This window comes from Rhipicephalus sanguineus, chromosome 3 (genome assembly GCF_013339695.2).
Source record: "Rhipicephalus sanguineus isolate Rsan-2018 chromosome 3, BIME_Rsan_1.4, whole genome shotgun sequence".
Taxonomy (NCBI): domain Eukaryota; kingdom Metazoa; phylum Arthropoda; class Arachnida; order Ixodida; family Ixodidae; genus Rhipicephalus; species Rhipicephalus sanguineus.
The window spans coordinates 210,092,726-210,113,092 of record NC_051178.1 but is presented as its reverse complement, the minus strand read 5'-3'; the positions used below and the strand labels follow the sequence as shown (position 1 = coordinate 210,113,092).

Below are 20,367 nucleotides of genomic sequence, written 5' to 3'. Positions count from 1 at the left end.
AGCGTGAGAAGCTCATAGCTACCAACAGCACGCGCCGGGCTTTCCGCGAAACCAAAACTGGCAAGAGCAAAACTGTCGCCAACAGCTTCAAGAAGACAGGCATATCTAACGCGCTCGACGGAACGGAAGATAACCTTCTGTGGGACTGTGATGACACTGCCGGTTCCGACAGGGAATCGAGCGGCGACGACACTGACGCCAGTGACGCTTCAAACTCTGAATAAAAGTTAGGGGGTCAGTGAATGAAAAAAATAGGGCAATATGCAATGCATGTAGTTCCTGCGTAATGTGTGCGTTTATTACAAAGGTAAGCCTTACTCTACTTTTATTTTTGGTTATGTTCAAGATAGCTATCGTAAGAATTCCGATACGCGACTTGTTTGCGTTTTCGGTGCTCAAAATATTTCGCGGAAAATTTACCCTGCGTAATGATCGCACCCCGAAATTTGCGTCAATTAAAAAAAAAAAAAGTGCGATCATTATGCGAGTAAATACGGTAAGTACTTTCGCTGAATGCACTGCTCCAGCAATAAGTTTTTCTGAGCTTGCACAAAACTGTGGCTCTAGCTGCCTACTTTATGACATTATATGGGTGTTGTGCGATAAAACAGACTACAACGCTAATGCTGAATTAATGCATAGTGGATACCAAATTTTCATTGTCACACCAGATCTTGCTCAATTTTTCGGATATGATGAACATGTAAATTTGCAAAATCTAAAACGTGGCAGCCATGAACAAGGTTGCTGCATGTCAGGATGTTGCCATGCAAAATGATCAAACATCTTATCTCAGTGTCCACTGAGTTCTGATGCTTTGTTCGTTGGACTGTGTGGGGAGCAGCAGCTCAGTTCGGCAGACATGGCATTCAGTGTCACATTGATTTGGGAAATGCCAACGTTACCCAAAGCAATGTTGGCAAGCCACAGCGGTAAAGTTGATACAATAAATTCACTTACACTGATCATGAAAGAGACTTGGACCTGCATTCATTTTGGCTATCCACGTACCGTGCAGCCATAGTGAGGATGACTTCCTTGGCAATGTATCGAACTATAAATGTGATTGCCGGTATGCAGGTTCAGCAGAAACTATTTTTCTTTTCTAAGTAGCAGTAGAGAAATTAGTATTTTTTTCATACTGCTGTATCATTTGGAGATTTGGTGCCCCCCCCCCCTTTTACATAAGGAAATGATTCTGTCAGCGACTAAACTTTGCATAAAATGTGGAATTTCAACATAATGAAGTTTCAAAATAACAATGTGCACACTTCATTAAGGGGGGACGTGGCTTTCGGTACCAACTTTCTTATTTCTTCATCGATTTTGATGAAAATTGGCACACTTATCTGAAATGTTTTTTTAATGCTACTGTAGAAATTTCATGAATATATCTTTACAACTTTCTGATGTACAATATATTTCACCTTCTGCTCTTGTTCCGAGTCTGACTCGCTTAAAAAATGCAATAGGAAACTCGTTCAAATCGCTATGCATTCTAAGATGTCTGATTGCGGGCATGACATTCATAGATTTTTTTTATTTGCAACACAATTGTTTTTAGTTTTCATTTTTCATAAAGTGACTGTACAACAGGCATCAAGGCAATTGCCTTGAGAGGCGCCCAGCCAGCGAACGGTCGAGAGTGAGGCACGCGCTTCACTCCATTTATACATACGTGCGAGCGAGAGGACGGGAGAGTGGGGCGCAGGGAGGAGAGAGAGCGAACGGCGAGAGAAGGAGCGGCGAAGCACTGCACCTACCCTCTCCTACACTCTCTCCACACACGCGGGAGCTCGGGGGAGCTCCCGCGATGCGAGCGCCCTCACACGCCAGAGCGCGCTCCTCCTCTCCACTCACTCTCCGCTATTCCGCCCGCACCACCTGCTCCGGTTGCTAGGGGCGAGGATAAGCGCGTGCGCCCGCAGCTGTTGCTATGGGAGAGGGAGTGAGAACGGAGAGATAACACCTGCTGGCGCGCTGACACCGACAGACGCCTGACATGCCCCGACTAAGAAATGCATTCGCATTTAAAAAAACGGAACTGAAATAGACCCAGCGGTCACTGAGAAATCAGCAGAACAAACGAAGCAAGAAGCAAGAAAAGTCGTTTTGAGAAAACGGCTTTTAAAGTTGTACCAACGATATTACTTCATCAAAAGGCACTGGGGTCATAAACTTTTGAGTCCTTCATAATGTGCAGTTTCTTGAATCCCCTGTCTTTAGTTTGACGTGCCTTGCTTCTCTAAAACATAAGAAGATTGTGATCTTTGGTGTGTTTTATGACGGACCTCCTGCACATGTAGCCTTTCATCTGTTGTGCCTTTGTTCCGTTTCTTTTTTTCTTAAAATTCTTTTCTGATATACAAAGAACATGTAGCATGGATTTTAAACGAAGTTATGAAGTGGTGTAATAAACATGACAAAAAACAAGATATTGTAATGCAATTAGGCCATGTACTATGATGATTTGCCATCTTTCTGGTATTCATGCTATCACTAACATAATCAACAGTCTTGATTGCAATTGATCATTGAATCATTTTTATAGGATACTAAGAGTGGCTCTCATCATGACAACCTATACCTTCCTCCTAAATAACAGGCAGTTATGGCTAAGACATTGGTGGAATAGGAATTCCTTAGCAGTTTATTCAAGACGCGAATCGGGCAGATATGAATTCATCTCCCTGTCACTCGTCAAGCTAATTTGTAAACCTCGCTTGCGATGCGCTTCATCATTCACCCGGTTGCGGACACGGTTATCTGCGAGGCTTTTATTTTTTCAGATGATTCATGAGAGCTTACGGCGATACCAAGCACGGCCCCAAGTGCGCCTAAATTGCATCATCAGTGCTTTATTTCACCTCTAAATGCTCGGCCATGTAGTCAGCGAACTCGGCACGCGATGCGCTGGGTGGCGGCATTCGGTGATGATGCGCAATATGCCTAGGTGCGGCAACGAAAAATAGACGCGCAACGTGTTTGGCCTCGCATTTCGAGACGCCGACGCGCGCCCGCTGCGCGACGAGACGGCAGGCGATGCGCTTCGTTGCTTGCGAAGAAGCACACTGCCGCGAGTCCGCTAACGCGTTGTTCTTGCCCGCAAAGTTCGAGGTTCGTCTCGCGTGCCGGCGCCGTGAGCGGAGTTAGGCCTAGTGACGACTCCGAGCAGTAGACGCGCTGGCCGCGGTGCCCGATGTTTCAAAGTACGTAATGCGTGGTCCAGAGTACAAAGAGTCGTCCTACAATTATCTTCGTCACGACGTCCGAAGTGCTCATAAGCAGACCTCCAACCGCGGATCCGACGAGTCAGCGCTAGATAGTCGGTTCAAGACGCGCGTTTGCGATGTTCGCTACGAGCGCGGCGCGCAATCGTAATCCCACCGAGCTTCAGCTAGCAGCTCCAAACTAAAACGTAGTTCTATTCAACGTGATCGTCGAGCTGTGAACACAGAGTGAGTGCGAATACACCACGAAGTAGCGCCGTAGCGCGACTTTCGACAGCCGTGACCTCGAGGCGCACGAGCTGCAGACGATCTCCCGGAGCGAGCATCGGACCAATGTCGAGGCGCGCTGGGGCAACATGGTGGACGCAGCCAATCGGAGAGCTCGAAATGACCTTCGAACATTTGCTTTTTATGCACTTGTTTTCGAAAGGAGGAGCCAGCTGCGGCGGGGAATTTGAAGACGGAGAAATGCGCTTTCCGATGAGCCCAAGATATCAGCTCCCGGTGGCGTAGTTGCGGAGCTATGATTTTATGAAAATCAGTTTTTTTGCGATTTCCCCAATAATTTTCACCACGTCGGCAGGCGCAACAATTTTTTTATGGCACTTCCACGCGGATTTCGGTGAAGACATTTTCGAATCGGATATAGAAAAAGCTACAGAAACTGAAAATGTGATTTTCAAAAAACCGATTTTTTTGCCATTTTTCGCGATACGAAAGCTGCGTCCCCCCTTAAGTTCATTATATCAAGGTGTGACATCCCATTCAAAACTTTATAGCCTGCATTATAGCAGCCAGCATCAACTAGGTGAACAATTATGATTGTGACTATAAACTTGGACAAAGGACAAGGAGAAGTTCGTGCCACGAATGCAGAGATAAGCAGCAGTACTTACGATGTTGTCATTTAATGTTGCGTTTAAATGCCAAATAAAGTTGACTTGAATTAATATCTTCACCTTATCGGTGCATATTGCAGTGCACATAATTGGCAAAGAATAACGGTATAAAAACTGTGCCAATGGAATAAAATGTAGTGTGTATGGTTTTTGCTGCAATGGCCTACTGAGAAACACATATTTTACTGTGTAAATGTGTTGGCAGCTGCGTAATCGTTATAACTGCAGTACTACTTTCACATATTTCACATTCTCAAAGAAAAGCACCATGCAACACAAGGAGGTTCCCCTTGGACAGGTCTTGGCACTATGCTGAAACTCTACTGATGTGCCCACCTCGTCCAGAAGAGGCTCGATGGCACTGCTGCCACTTGCATCCCCAACTCGTGGAGATGCAGGTGAGGCTGACTTGGTGGGTGATGCAGGCGGTGACTGCAAGCTGCCGAGAGACGAGGAGGACTCCCTGCCACCAATGCCGCCACTGCTGCTGTTGCTGCTTCGACTGTGTGAGGTGGGCTCGGGCGACACCGCGTGGTTGCGCAGCTCCTTGCTGGGGCTGCTGGCCAGCGGAGGCGAGCTGTCCCCGTCCGGGGACACATCACCCTGGTCACGGTTGTACGATGACCGATAAGGTGAAGATGATGGCGGCATGGGAGCCATGCTTGAGGGACGAGTCTACAAAAAAAGGATGCAGTGTAAGCAAGTTAACATACCGTGCCAAACACACAAGTATTCCCAGTCTGATACACCCATGAGCCGTAAGATACAAAGACTCTCTTCATTTTCCTTTCTATTTGCTTTCAATTGATGGCTCACACAATCTCCTTTGTAATAAATACCGGCTAGCTCGTCAAGTTGATAGGAAATTAACAGAATTAAAGGAAAGGTATCAGCTGCAGGACACCACTTTAACAGGAGCTGCAGATGTAGAAGGAAATGCGTGGAATGAAAAAGTTTATCTAAACAATTTAAAGACAGACATGTATGTGCACATGCAAGAGCACATGTGTGTTATGTATGCGCATGAATGCCTCAATCCCATTAGATCTTTATTTGTGAAATACCGCACAACATAAATTGCCAACTCTGCTCTTCCATAACTACTTGTTGCACTCATGCTATTCGGAATGTTTCTCTAAAAAGCAGTGAAGCAAAAGTGCCTACACTGCAACTTCTACAGATTAGCGTTGAATAGCTCCAATGAAGTGTCAGGCAGAAAATCAGTGTTTTTCAAAGGCAGCTTCATCAACACACACTCCCCATGATCTTGTGCAACAGTGTGCTAATTATACACGTGACAACACAATTCAGACTTTCTCTGTGATGCTTTGTAATTTTCTCTGCCTGCATGCGTACATGCAAATGTGTGTGTGTGCGCGTGTATGCGTGCATGTGACTCCTTGCGGGTCACAATGATTAACATTCCCAATCTTAAGGGGAGATGCGGGTCGAAAAACGCGAGTTCTTTCAAAAATTATTGATTTTTGTTTTCACCTGCTTTGTTAAGATTAGTATCTCTGCTGTACTGAAAGTAAAAATCAAAGTCGAGACTCAACTGGAAATGTGTTAAAATTGCGTCTAAAGAGCACAAGGTGGCTGTTAATCTTGACCGAAAGTGCGGCCGCTCGCCATTGGGCATCACATGAGGAGATCATCAAATAACCATGGTTTCCCGCGCTACAGAAGCGCAAGAAATAATACAGAAAGCATGCTTTTGCCGCGCTTTTCGAGCGCTGCGACTGGCTTTTAAATCACATGGTACGGATCGGGGACCACCATTGGCCGCTGCACGCCTTGCGTGTTGTGAAGCTTGCTTGCAGGATCCGTGTTTCATCGAGCTGCGCAGCTGAACGTTTCTCTCGCGTATTTATTTTCATCATGGATGAAGAGAACCATAGCAAGCGCAGTCACCGGCCAGTGAAGTATCACTCGGTGAACAAATTCTGAGGACGCCGGCGCAAGTTCGAGTATGTCAGGGCCTCTCAAAGAGAAGATCGGACTCTTCGACGACAAAGAAAGATCACGGTAGAAAGAGTTTTCCTTGGTCGCTGACATAACAGCATTGAACATCCTCGTGATCGGTGCAGTCTGTCCAGTTCGGGAATATGCGTCCGGGAACCAGCTTACAAACGTAAAAGCGTCGTTTCTGGAACTACAATGCGAGAACAGCGAGTGCCCCGAAAGTATTCTTTTGATGACGTATACGTTACGGCGAGTTGCTCCGAGCCAGGAGGCCAGCGTAGGGGCGGCAAGTGACGGACCGATCGCAAGCAGAACCTACGGCAGCGGGAGCTCACGCAATAGCTACTCTGCTCGAAAGAGCTGTGAAGGAGAAACTTATGGCGCTGGCTCATTTTAGTGGCAGTGGCTACTAGAAGAACAATTTATCTATTTTGTGTGCAATTTTCATCAGATTTTGTTACCTCTTTCATAAATAAACATCCAATTCTAACTTTAAAATTCGTTTTTCTCAAAACACACTTTTTAGCAAGTTTTTCAGCGTGCCCCTTTTGTTTTTGGTACTTCTGGTGCTCGGATCTGCATGAAATCTTGCCCAAATTTTCTCTAAGGTGTGAGGAGTGCAGTTATCTCCTCCAAATCTCAATATTATTTATGCATATTAGAAAATCTGCAAGTAAGCATTTACCGGGGTCTGGGTAATAATAGATTTCCCATGTTTGAATTTTTCACGTCTAGCAAATATTTTCTATGCACTTTCTGGATAGTTTTCGGCACTCTACAGTTCAAATGGAACAATATGAGCCATTAATTGTCAAAATGTACAGAAGTTTAAGGATCGAAATAGGGGGGCTTAAAGGCCTATGTTTTACACATTTGTCATGGTGCAGAACAAAAAGTATGCAACTTACAAGAAAACTAATTATATATTTGAAATCAGCATAAAAATTTCTACAAATACCGCAAGTTTCATTGCTCTAGGATGAATATTAAAAAAAAAAAAAGTGTCTTCGACCCGCATCTCCCCTTAAGCATCGTAATCTTTGCAATTAGGACACTTTGCAGGAGTGTGACCAGGTAAAGCATTTTCTGCTACGGCTAGACTGGTAAGTCTTATTCAGAGGAAAAGGCCATAAGAAGACGACTGGTCAAGCTAGGACATATTCATAGTGTAGTAGCACAAAGATGGGACACAAGACAAGAATGCAATGCTTGTTTTGCATCTCTAACATCTCTAACATCATGCATCTCTAAGGCCCGTATTCTGAAACGCTCCTTACCTCAGACCATTTCCTTACCTTACGTGAGGAGCCCTTCATGCCGCCTTATCTTAAGGAGCTCCTTGAGGGAGCCAGCGTATTCTAAAAGCTTCCTTCAACCTTCCTTTCCTAAGGGCCGCCTCAGTAAGGTAAGGCGCGTGTTTCACAAATCTGGGATCGAGAGTACGCGTGAAATACGGACTAAACGGCCGTTTTCAAGCAAGAATAAGGAATATTTTTTAGGCGTAACGATGAATAATAACGTGTACACTGCATTTGTGGGAAATACTGACTAAACGTCCGTTTTCAAGCAAGAATTAAGGAACATTTTTTTGTGCATAATGATGAATGTGTACACTGCTTTTTCGCGATATGGGTGCACAGCCTTTTCCATTTACTTAACCTTCGCCTGTTGCAGAAGACAAAAACAGGATGGTCGAGCAACCTTGGAGCTCATTGCGTTCATTGATGCATTTCAACGGCCTGTTATGTGGGAGCGAGTAATAAAGATCGTTTAAAGAATTGAAGACGTGGGTGAAATTGATCTTCATAACCGAGCAGAGTTAAGCTTGTGAAATCTCCTCACTTTGGTGCAAATTTGACTCGAATGTACTCATGTCCAAGTAAATTATTATGTTTACATTCGAAACAAAGGTGCGTCTATCGGGTCGTACATCGCGCCTTCGTGGATTGACTTTTTTTTTTTTTTTTTTTGCTAAATGACAAAATCTTACAGTAGCGGTTCCCAGGAACCCAAGTCCTGATAGTATTCAGATATATGTGCACTATTTCTTAGTAGTCTTACAGTGTGGTGCCTCGGAGTGGCATTCTGAGTTGTCACAAATGGTCGGAATATTTGAAGAATGTCGCTCGTCGTCATAACACATGGTATTCCCTTCTAGGATTCTGTCGGGTTCCTTGACCTTAGGCTCGATTTCACCCGTGATCATGTTTGCTGGACATATAAACTAGGCTCGTACAAGCTCAACTCCGCACAGTAAGCTTGTCAAGAGGTTTAGTGTTCGGGCTTGCTTGTACAACGCATTAAAATAGTCATGCTGCCACAGAGTAGGCGCCAGCTTTCAGGCACTGGTCACTCGCCTGTATCACGACGGATTACTAATCTCAGTGGCTGAGATAATTCGCAGAAAAGGAAAGGAGGGTTTTCTGGGCATACATTGTAGCGCATGCGGCTGCACCCCTGTGTCCCCTGTGTTCGCTGAGACCAATGTGACTTTCTCTTAACCGGACAACCGCACCTGTCTCATTGTGGAAGCAACCCGTATGGCATGTGAAGAATGCCATTGTTAGCCTAATCCAAACAAGAACTGCCATTCCTGGAAGACGGCGGCACGAGCGGTGTGCAATAAGTGGGCCTACCGTGTCGCATTCCTTGAGTCTGTTCTTTTTTTTTTTCTATTCCTGTAAAATGCGCTGCGCAATCTTAACGAAAAATGTTGACAGCCGTTCGGCCGCAAGGTCAAAAACACGCCTGGCAAACAATTTTCCAACAAGACGAGGATACAATTAGAGCGAGCTTGTGCAGAAATGCGAGGCATCGATCGAAAATAAGAGATCGGACACACTGTCGCTGACAAAGTACTGCAGAGAAGCGCCCTTTCAGTGCAAGTAGCAAGGTAAGGAGGCCTTAAGGTAGCCCTAGAGCTACCTTAACTTGAGGGAGCACCAAGGAGGGCCTCAGTGAGGGAACCTTAGTAAGGTGCGTTCCAGAATACGTGGTAAGGCGCCCTCAAGCAGTTAAGGCCCCCTCACTGAGGTAAGGAGCGTTTCAGAATACGGGCCTAATGCGTCTCTAACAGCGGCACATTACTGCACAAGAAAACTAAACTAGCGAGATTATGGTGACAAAGCAAACTACAAATATTAAGGTGTTGACTCTCACAGGTGACGATGCCAGTTTTGGCTCGGGTGTGCGACTGTAGATAACGTCCGACGAAGGCAGCATGCCAACTGACGTTGGCGAGCTCTCGCCATTGAGGCGCCCGCCTTTGGGCCGGTAGTTGTCGGGAGGAGAGCCACGCAGGTCAAGTGACCCAGGAGGCGCCTTGACTGTGCCCAGGTCCCAGCGTAGGCTCTTCCACGTGTCATTCATTTTGGACTCATCCCTGCACCAGTGAGGGAAATTGCATTAGAAAACGTTACAGCCTCCGAGCAGACACGGGCAGCTACAGAGTAACATATTTCTGGGCAGAAAGCCCACACGGAATGCATTTTTGCTTCTCTGATGCAATAAAGAATGCAATAATTAAATTGCCCATCTGTGCTTGACGATAGTATATTGCTACAGAAGAATACGAAAGGCATCCTTTTTCTCAACTGACATTAAAAATAATACCTTACCAGGATACTCATCTAATCTATATACAGTAGACTCTCGTTAAACGGAACCTGAAGGGACAACGAAAATGTGTTCCGCTTAAGAGGAGTTCTGTTTACTGAGAGAGGAGCAGGGCTGCAGAATCCAAGTATGAAACCAATCATAATAGGGTCAGTTTCCGTTTAACCAGCAGTTCCTTTCAAGAGATTTCCGTTCGGCGTTTACTGATAGTCTTCTGCATTTATATGGACTGTATATTCAACATATTATAGTATGACCTCGCATAGTGTCAAGAAAGCAACAGGAACCCTTAGCAAATTTCTGCCTGTTCTGTCTAGCTTAGTAGTACATGTGATTATTTTGGCAGAGACCATATCATCCATAAAACAAACTGATCTGCCCATGAAAAAGTACTATTTGAAAAAGAAGCCCATGTAGAGGCCCATCTTTCACTTTGTCATTTCTTGTAGCCAATCAAAAGCTCTGGACTATAAACAGCTATAAATCAAATCGTTAGTGTAAGGAGGCACCACCATCGATGTAGTGATAAAGCACCACTGCTAAACGAATATGAATTCTACATAAGGACAACTGCTGAAGCTGACACACAATGAGCACCAACTCAGCCTGGAGCAAGTGGTACTTACGAATCAGATGCCTCTGAGTCACTGTCACTTTGGCCACCACCAGCAGCTTTCCATCGCTTGTACTTCTCTATGAGGTCCATTAGATAGGAGGTTTTCTTTGCCTTGCGGATGAATGGAAACCTCAGCAGTTCTTTTGCAGTTGGCCTCTGCACCGCATGTACGACAGACAAGAGTTTTTGTTATGTCGCAGGTGATTTCAGGGTAAGAAAGTGGTTGCATTGTTAGTCACACTTTATGATCACCCGATGGGTCTGACTCCATTTTTATATAGCAAGAGAACTTAAAAAGAAATCATTAAAGAATGATGAAAATCATATTCTCATGATGTTTAGTCCTGAAGTCTCTCCCGCCTATACAAAACTGCATTTACTGAGTAAATATCATCGCACCGTCAAAAATAATTGTACAATAAAAATGGGCACAACCTAACTAAAAAAAACTAGACCTCAGAATCCTGAAAGTCAATAACCATTGTACCACACGCTCGACAAACAATGCCCGAAAGAGATAAGGGAGACCAAATACTGCGGTGGTAACAGAAGTTTCATGCGAAAACATACTGACAAAACCTAAAAAGTTTGTAACTTCAAATGACCTAAACACACGTGTAAAGAACAAAGAGTAAAGCAGATGACAAGGAGACCAGCATGCTAGTGCTCACATTCTCTGGGTCCTTGTTGAGGCACGCTTCGACAAACTCCTTGAACTGCTTGCTGTAGTTTCCCGTCAGCTGCGGAGGGTTGTTCTTGGGAATGAGGAAGAGGACACGCATTGGATGCAGGTCAGAGTTTGGTGGCTCTCCCTTTGCCAACTCTATAGCAGTAATGCCCAGACTCCAGATGTCAGCCTGCAGTGAAAACACCAACACAGTGTTTGAAATTCCCTCACTTGAGTTTCAACCACAGTCATTAACACCATAGCAAATATTTTGAAGGGAAAACAAAGGAAATTTTGGCGATTGTGATTGTAAACACATAACATTATAGAAGGCTGCACCGATGGTTCTTTAGCATGTGCCAAAAGCATAGTACCCAATCATTACTGCATTCCACACACCATCTGAAAGAAACCATCAGTGAACCTGCTCAGCCTTAAGACTCAGCAGCAGATCATAGCCATTGAGCAAATGCAGTGAGTACACAATTATTAAAGATTGGTTTATGGGGTTTAATGTCCCAAAGTGACACAGGCTATGTGATGCCATAGCGTATCGGATAATTTTGACCATATGAGGTAGCTTAAAGTGCCCCAACGTCGCACAGGAGATGGGTCTATAGCATTTCACCATATTGAAATAAGATCACTGTGGCCAAGACGAAACTTGCATCTTTCAAGTCTGCAGACAAGCATTGTGAGCACTGAGCTACTATGGTGGCCTACACGGTCATTAAAATCTGAGAACTGCACTCGTAAGATATCAACGAAGAGTAAGTGGCATAAGGAAAATAGGTCGCATAAGAAAGGTCACACGGTACAACTGAGGAAGACAATAGCAAGGAAGTAAGCTAGGGCAAGTGATAGGGCGAAGCAGTCATGAGTAGTCACCATCTACAAGCATGTCAGACAGCTGTTGTAAAGGAGAACATGAGCAGTGCAAAGAAGTGCACATAAGGTCAGAAAGGGAAAATCTGTATCTACCCATCCCAACTGCACTAGCTATTGATACTAGAAAGGTTTATTTGTCATTGAATGCAGCATGTCCTGTTACAAATGCCATAAATAACACGGCGTACAGAAATCAAAATAAAACAGAAATTCAGGGGAAAATGGAGGCTTGAAGCAATAACAAATCGTTAAACAGGGAATGTCACTGGAGCCAACGTCTGGGCAAGTCTTTGTAAAGGCAGCAAGTAGACTCATTAAGACAAGTCCACTTGTTGAAACCTTGGAGCCACTGACATGACTTGTTCAATGACTTCTCATCACAGCACAGAGAGTTACAATAGTTTGAAAAAAGTCAGTTTCAAAGTAAGGGCGAAGTAATGAATGCGATAGCAATGAACTGGAATGTTATACTAAGTAAGGCTAGCAGCCCTTAGCACCTGATCTGGCGTAACTCAACAAAACGCCGGTGTAAAGGAACGCGGCCGCTGCAGCGAGCGAAGCGACCTTCGCGCTGTCTATCACTTCAACGCAATCAGAGAGGACACAGCATGCACAACTGTATGAGCCATCTGCTGATCTCTGTCAAGATAGGGCTTGCGCGACCACGCCCAGCCAGCCAGAGTTCGCAGTTCCTACCGGAGCGACGCAGTTCCTACTGGAGGGTTGCGAGCAGTTTTTAACCTAAGTGCAATAATTATGCGATAGAAAGAAAATGAACTAAGGTGGACGAAAAAATAAAAATCAACTCGGCGCCGGTAGGGCCCGACCCGCAAAATTTGCATTATGCGTTGACAATAAACAATTGAAAATAAACAACCGATTACTTTGTGATGTACCAGCAGAAGGCGCACCGCTATGGCGGCTCATGACTCAGAAGGTGACACACGACGCTCAGATTAGATTAATGCGACTTGTATACCCGCACACTAAATGAGTGCACCAAGGCGGTTTCAATCAAGGAAGCTAAAAAAAATTCTGGAGTGGAAGCTCTCGCAATGCCTCATAGGCAAAAGTGAAGCCAGCTTTTGCCCCCCTTTAATCTCGGAGAATGCTCTTTTCGGGTCGTGCCCGTTTAGAGATTAAGTAGTTTTGCTCTGTTAATGCGAGCATTAGGTTAATTATGAAATAAAAGATTGTTGTTCCCGACGAAAGTAAGAAATCGATATCAGTATTGATGATTTGGCCTCCAATAAAAATTGTCAAGACATTGAGGTTTCTTGCGGAAACCAGCAACACAAAGACACACATGAGCGGTATCTGTCAGTAAAATTTTACCGTATTGAACTTGTAGGGCGTGGGAAGAAAACGCTCCTTTCGCTAAACGCTAACGTTTTGTCGTGCCCCTGCCGAGACGGCCGCTGCGGCCGCCATCTTTTGGGGCGGGGGGGGGGGGGGTAGGGGGAGGCACGGCTTCACTCTTGAGGCATAATTTCCGCTCCAGCAATTCTTTTTAAACCTCCTTGGATTATACACGGCGCTGTCAGCCGATGTCTTTCCGAACAACAAAACGCTTTAGCTCCTCTCGCGGGCGCGGAAAGGCGCGCGATTGGAGCAGCGCTCGCAAACTTCGAGACAGACGGTACGATTTTTCATGCGATTCGACGTCCGACACGGCGGGGGGGAAACCGGAATGGTGACCTTTCATAGCATCGTACAGCCACCATTCCCTCTCCCCCACCGCCGCGTCGGCCGTCGGATCGCATGGAAAATCGGACCGTCTGTCCCCCGCTTTACAGGCAAGCGAGAGGGGTTATGCGAAGATGAGCCGGTAGCGCCCACCCGAGCACCGCTCATCACGGCGTTTGTCTTCGGCGGGTGGGCGCGAGAGGTAGAAACAAAAGGACAGCGAAGTGAACGCGGCGACCTCGGCACGCATAACAACCGATACCGCTGCCTCCCACCCATTACGACGAGAGCGACGCGCGGTTCACGAATGCGACGAGGCGGACGGCGTGACGAAAAGTAAGTCTGGCAAGCTTCCGCAAAACCAAAAGAAAGCGCTCTTTGGTAAGCATACACGCTGTTGTGCCAGAGCACCTGTGTTCATCAATAAAACGGAAAGGCGGGCTAGTTGGTTTGGCTGCATAATGGTAATTTTGCGCACGCAACACGAAGACAGACGAAAAGTTCACAAGGACCAGCGCAGTTCCTTGTGAACTTTTCGTCTGTCTTCGTGTTGCGTGCGCAAAATTATTATGCACCTGTGTTCAGTCAACAAGGAGGGGTCAACACCTGCACTTCAGTGGAACTCCGAATGCATCTCGGTCAGCACATGCCTGGAGAGGACACGTCACAATGGACTGATACCTGATTTAAGGCCGTGCCGGTCCGTTGTTGCCGCAGCCGACTTGGTCGTGCTGGCAGGCTCCGTACTGCTATATATTTAACCTGCTATACCTGCTATAAACGTTGTTACTGTTTCGTAACCGTTAGCCTCCTTGATTTGATCCTAAGCGATAGTCCGATATTCGGCTACATCGGCTGGACAGCCTCTCAGCTTTCATCAACACGCAACACCCTTTCGTAACAGTGGTGGCCGCGGTTGGGATACCACGACCCCGTATTTCGAGCTGCGCACAAGAGGGACCCCCCTACTTCATCACAACGCACAACCGAAAGACGCTGGCCGTGGAACATGACCGGGCCTACTTATCGGTAAAAGGTGGGCAGAACTGTATTCTAAAGTAGTTAAAGATTGAAATGAGGTCAGATAACTTTTACTGCGTCACAAGAGCGCACATACGAGAATGCACGTTGAAGTGCATGACGCCACACGGATGAGGCTTCACCACGAAATTCAAATGTGGAAACAATCTACATCAACACAAAATAAATAAATAATATTCATGGATCATCTCACCGGTCTAAACCGATATGGTACTCCTTTCTCTGTAGTGTCCACTTTTAGCACCAACCACGTTCGCGTTCGGATTATGAGTCAGTCTTATAACCCACGGCTTCATTCCCCGAATAGCGGGCATGCAGGGACCAAGCGCATACTGAGCAGTTCAGGCAACCTGGGCTTGAACGCTGTACGTTTGAGCCGTCAGGCGGTGTCCTAACGTAGGCCGGTGGCCCTCCGTGAGTAAAATGCGAAACAGGCACATCCGCTATTCAAAATACATCGCCAATCACGAAAGCTCAGGGAGAGGCGGCTGGATACGGCTCGAAAAACCGAATACGCCAGCATAAACTGGGCCGGGTTAATTCTCACAATATGATTACGTCATCAGTGCGTGACGGCTTGTTTCAAAGTACAACAACAGAGGCCAACTACGCTAAACAATTCACGTCCTCCAACAACAAGAGAAAAAAAAAGGGGGGGGGGTGCACATTAATGATGGCGCAAGTGTGTGCACTGCCCACACGCACCGCTGCCGGCAATCGTGCGCACTCCCTAGAAAGCAGAGCACAGTTAGTTCCAAGCCGACAAACCAGCACAGGGTCACTTTTGCGCAAGGCCCCTTTTTGCACGGCGCCCAATCGTGAACGCGACTTCCGTCCGTTATGCTGCCGATCGGCCTCAATCATTTGAGCGAAGCACATCACAAACTACACGCCTTGGACACCTCCGACAGTGTACCAACTTTTATATCTCGCAACTAAGCCTCCGGGACATCGTTGTGGCGAGGCGTCACGCGTAGACTACATATAAGGCGAGCAGATAAGCTTTAAAAATTAAAAAAAAATCCGACAGATCCCACGCACCGTGGGAATCGCTGTCATGCAAACGGTCAGCAAGCGGCTTTCTACAACGCGTTGTTTATCTTTAAGCCAAGTGTTACGAGGCGGATCAGTGTCATTGTGCAAATTGAGTAGTTGTGCGCATGTAGCGGCCTTATATTTATTTATTTATTTAAAAATACCTCACAGGCCTCCGTTGAGGCATTGTGTAAGGGGCAGTACAAAAAAGTGAATTTCCGTAGTACTTTCATGGAACAATGTTCATGAACAGCGGTAGCAGGGCCGTAACTAAGGGGGGGTTGAGGGGGTTCTGACACCCCCCGAAATTTTTTCATGCTTTAGCTTTTCGGGTGGCACTAAATTACTTTCACGCCTTCACAGCGGCCACGAGTTGCCAAAGTTAGCCGTTCTACGCAAAAACACCCCCCGAAAAAAATTCCTGGATACGGCCCTGAGCGGTAGTGCTCATATATCAGGCACATCGACTACACAGAGAGGCCTAAAAAGTAGCTTATGCTCCGACCTAACGACGGCACTCACGTTGAGCACAGACGACAGATGCACGCTACGGTGCATATGATAAGCAGCGTTCGTTGGCGTATAATGCGCATTACATCGTTATAAGGACGGATAGCCAACACTGCAGCGCTCAGCCAACACTGCAGCCAAAAATGATGTTACACAACTACGATGCACCATCACAACTGATGTTAGACAACCATCACAACAACTGCTGATGTAAAACACTTGTTTACAATCTGTGCCGCTTGGCTGCTTGCTGAGGGTCGTTGCAGCACGTACAGTGGGGATGGAAAGAAACGCAAACAGCGAGGCGCGCTGTTTTCATCACGCTCGGACCTTGGTGGCAATGAAGGTGAGGCTAGATGGTTCTTGATTGTACCATGGATGATTTTAGTGGCTTTTTAGCCCCATCCAGGCTATAACCGCTTGAAAATAAATGCGAAACAGCAGAGAATGTAGATGCCGCACGTTCGCGTTTCTTTCCATCCCCACTGTATACGTCTGCGTTTGTCTGCTAGTGTGACGTGACGTGCAATCAAAATCGGCAAGAAGGTGTACGACGTTGTCGTGTTTAACGCACGCAAAGTTCGCTCTTATAAAAATTTCAATGTATATTTTCACTGTTCCTGCGTTGATATAGTGTGTAAAGATAAGCATTTGATCACGCGTAGCGCATACTCGCAACCACGGGCCGTGGTATGCGGATGCGAGCCACACGTGATAGGGGAAAGGGTTTTATGGAGTACATGACAAGCATGTCATGTACTCTTTGGTATATACCAAGTTAAGGAGACGACGACGAGAGCACCCAGACGTAGGCGGCTAGATAGATACAAAGTGCCTTTGCCAAAAATGCTTCACATTAAAAAAAAAAAAAGGAAAGAATGCCAATATTCCGGAACTTTCTATCTTCTGCAAAGTTGTTCTGAACCCCACAGCAACTCGGCCATCTCAGACACGCACAGACAAAACCTGGGACCTTTTGGAAAGCCCGACAGGCGCCTGTTCGCGCCCTGGCAACGGCGACGCCGTTGGCGCTCGTCACATTGCCGATCCGTCTCCATTGTTCTGCGTCCCGCGCGTCTAAACGCAGGGTGTGGTCAGAAACGCAATTACCGAAAAACAAAGAAAGAGACGTCCGCGGCGAAGCAACAAAGCCTCCACGCGCCGCTCTAGTCCCGGCGCAATCTTTCGTCGGCAGCAACTTTCTCGAGCTGATCATGCGAGGACACCCCCTTTCCTGTCCCATTTTGCTTTTCTTTATTTCACGTCGTTTTATGGCGACCCCGTCGTATACACACCAAGGAGTCCGCGTGCGCACGCGTGTATGAGGGTCCCTAAAACCCAATCAGATTTGGCGCGACCTGATTAATGGTTGCGGCCGCCAAGGAACAACACACAGCCGGCAGTGCCCCCGCCCCGTTTTGCGGTGCCGCCGCGAGCGAAGCTTCGACAAAACGGCACTTTCCTCAACAACGAAGACTGAGCGAAAAGTCAGGCGCCTAAGGTCGCGACACGCGGTACACCGCACCACTGTGGCCTGTCAGTGCTCGGGGAGGAAGTTGTAGAAAGGTTCGTCGTAAACTTGTGTTTTGGTCTAAACGAATTTAAATAAATAAATAAATAAATAAATAAATAAATAAATAAATAAATAAATAAATAAATAAATAAATAAAAGAGAGGGCGCTACAGGACCGCAATGGCGCTCCCTTCCGCTCTTCTATCTTGCACACCTCCCTCCCTCCCCATCCTCGCCCCCGCCTCGATCCGACGCTGCGCCATGTTTCTTGATGGGCTGATAAGCGTTCTCCCCAACGTCAAACCACTGCCAGGTTTACACCAGCACTACCACTACGCTCCTATTCAGGTGGTTCTCGGAAAGAAGAAAACAATGACGTTATTTTCTGCAACATTATAAGAGTAGCAGAGTTACAGCTTTGCGACGAAGTGCACTGATGCTCGCATAATTTACGATCTCCAATGTACACAAAGGGCGCTTGTTTATAAGTTAAGCGCAATAACAGCGCACGTTTAGCGCAAATCTGGCAGTGTTTTCCCTATATCTAGTGCCGGGGTTACCAAAATGTTTCCGAATGGATGTGCCTAACAAAATCAGTGGCCTCAGCTAACGTATTGCAATACGTACACGGAGTTATCACCTAAAACGTTTATTAGCGAAGCTTTGTTAAATTAAGCATGCGGTCGAATTTACTGAGTAAATAATGCCCGAATTTTCGAGTGGTCCAAGTCAATCAGTAGATTTGCGATTTTTTAAAGTTTCGTAACGTTAAAAGAGAGAGAAACACTGCGTACCACCTGTTCGCAAACTCGGAAAGACTTCGCTGCGCGAAGCATGCACTATGCACGGGCAAGCGGAAACATGGTGGATTCTCCAAATTCCAGCATGCAGTTACTATAGTTACGGCCGTGCTATTTTGTCCATATATGACGGCGAACAACGGAATCGGGACGCACGGCAATTCAGGACGAACGCTCGCGCCGGCCTTACCTAAACAGATTGAAATAGGTGTACTTACTGCAACAAAAGAAAAAGAAAATTCACTTCCCACCCGGCTGCTAAAGCCGGTCGATCGACAGCATTCTCGCAAAGAGCGTCCCTCTGACACGCACGTCGCCCTAGAGTTAATCTCTAAAGCTTTTGTAAACTGACTATCGGAAACCTCGGCAAAGCGAAATATCAAACGACTGCAGTTTTTTTATTCCACGAGGGATATCCTCGTCACATTTGTGGGGTTTCCGTGCCACTATTCTTGCAGGCCCGGATAAACACCTTCAAGTACCAATTCTGGCCAAATGAAAATTTAGCTCCACCGCACTTGATGAATCTCCAGGAACACCCAGAGCGGCAGAAGATATTAACAATGACTAATTCAGCGAGTTTTCTCCAGAGTGACTACATGCCAGGCATTTGCACTAAACAAGCAACGACATGCAGCCCAAATGTGACGAGAGACCTTGGAGTCGTAGGCCGACTGCTTGATGACCTCGGGCGCCATCCAGAAGGGCGTGCCCACGAACGTGTTGCGCTTGCTCGTCGTGTTGGTCAGCTGTCCGGCGACGCCGAAGTCGGCCAGCTTCACGTCGCCCATCTCGGAGAGCAGCACGTTGGCGGCCTTGATGTCGCGGTGCAGCTTGCGCTCGCAGTGCAGGTAGTCCAGTCCCTTGAGCACCTCACGCAGGATGACGGCGATGTGCAGTTCGTCGAAGCGGCCCGCCTTCATCAGGTCCAGGGCCGAGCCGCCGCCCAGGTACTCCATGATGATCCATAGGCGCGTGCCCTTCAGGTACGAGCCGTAATAGCGCGTAACGTAGGGCGAGTCGCACTGAGAGAGCACCATGATCTCCTGCTGGATGTCCTCGATCTCATCCTCGGCCTCCTCCAGGTCGATTATCTTGATGGCCACCACCTGCTGCGTCCGGTTGTCCAGCCCCTTGAATACCTCGCCGAACGACCCCTTGCCGATCCGCTCCTGTTTCGTGAAGATCAGCTCCGGGTCCACCTTCTGCAAAAATAATGCGGAACGGACTCAGACATGGACTGCAGCCAATAAAAAATGGTCACGCTCATCGTTCACCCCGTTTTGTATATGACTGCGATACAAGACGTGTCTGACCATCAAAATGCTTTCCCGACCATCGCAAAACGGCCATCACCGATATGTTCCTCCCGCAGTCATGAGGAAAGGACATCTCGAAATGCATGACGCCCCTCGAGGTACCGCTGAATTAAGAAAGAGAAAACTGACCGGCAAGGCACTCGCATCTTCGACTGTCCCTGCTGGCGAGGTGTCTCCTTCCGGAGGAGACTTGTCGCAGAAAGCGGCGCAAAAGCGCCCGAGACACACGACACGCAGCAACACGGTCCCGGTTCCGATCGACAATGCGCGAAACGACAGAGCCACCATCGAGGGGTGCACAACGGGTGAAAAAACCACCGGCGGCCACGTTGCATCCCTTTACAGACAGCGCAAAGGCTTGCCATAGTGCAGCACCTGACCTAATGTCAACGGGACTGCTCCGCTCTAGAGGCGGCGTCGAGGAGGAGAAGCGATGACGTCACACTAATGAACCACGCGCGCTGCGACGACACTTTAGCACCTGCCAAACACTTGACTCACAAGGCGGCTTCCCGCTTACCCATACGCGTGTTGTAATTACACTGCTCAGTAGCGTTGCTTAACAATGCGTTGTCATCTGCACCTG

The 20,367-nt window shown here is 47.0% G+C and overlaps 1 protein-coding gene across 4 annotated transcripts in view; it reads right to left on the bottom strand.

The window, feature by feature from the left end:
* LOC119388207 (serine/threonine-protein kinase 26) overlaps positions 1 to 20,367 on the bottom strand; it is a 121,457-nt gene that overhangs the window by 14,116 nt on the left and 86,974 nt on the right. For 3 of the 4 annotated variants that reach the window (XM_037655872.2, XM_037655871.2, XM_037655868.2), the window contains exons 2-6: positions 19,119 to 19,667; positions 10,994 to 11,179; positions 10,333 to 10,478; positions 9,251 to 9,473; positions 4,466 to 4,804 (exon numbers count right to left, since the gene is read on the bottom strand). In XM_037655872.2, the coding sequence (XP_037511800.1) occupies positions 4,466 to 4,804; positions 9,251 to 9,473; positions 10,333 to 10,478; positions 10,994 to 11,179; positions 19,119 to 19,667 (1,443 nt within the window). Of the gene's footprint in view, positions 1 to 4,465; positions 4,805 to 9,250; positions 9,474 to 10,332; positions 10,479 to 10,993; positions 11,180 to 19,118; positions 19,668 to 19,910; positions 20,168 to 20,367 lie in introns of those variants that run through there. The other variant, XM_037655869.2, reaches the window with a different exon arrangement.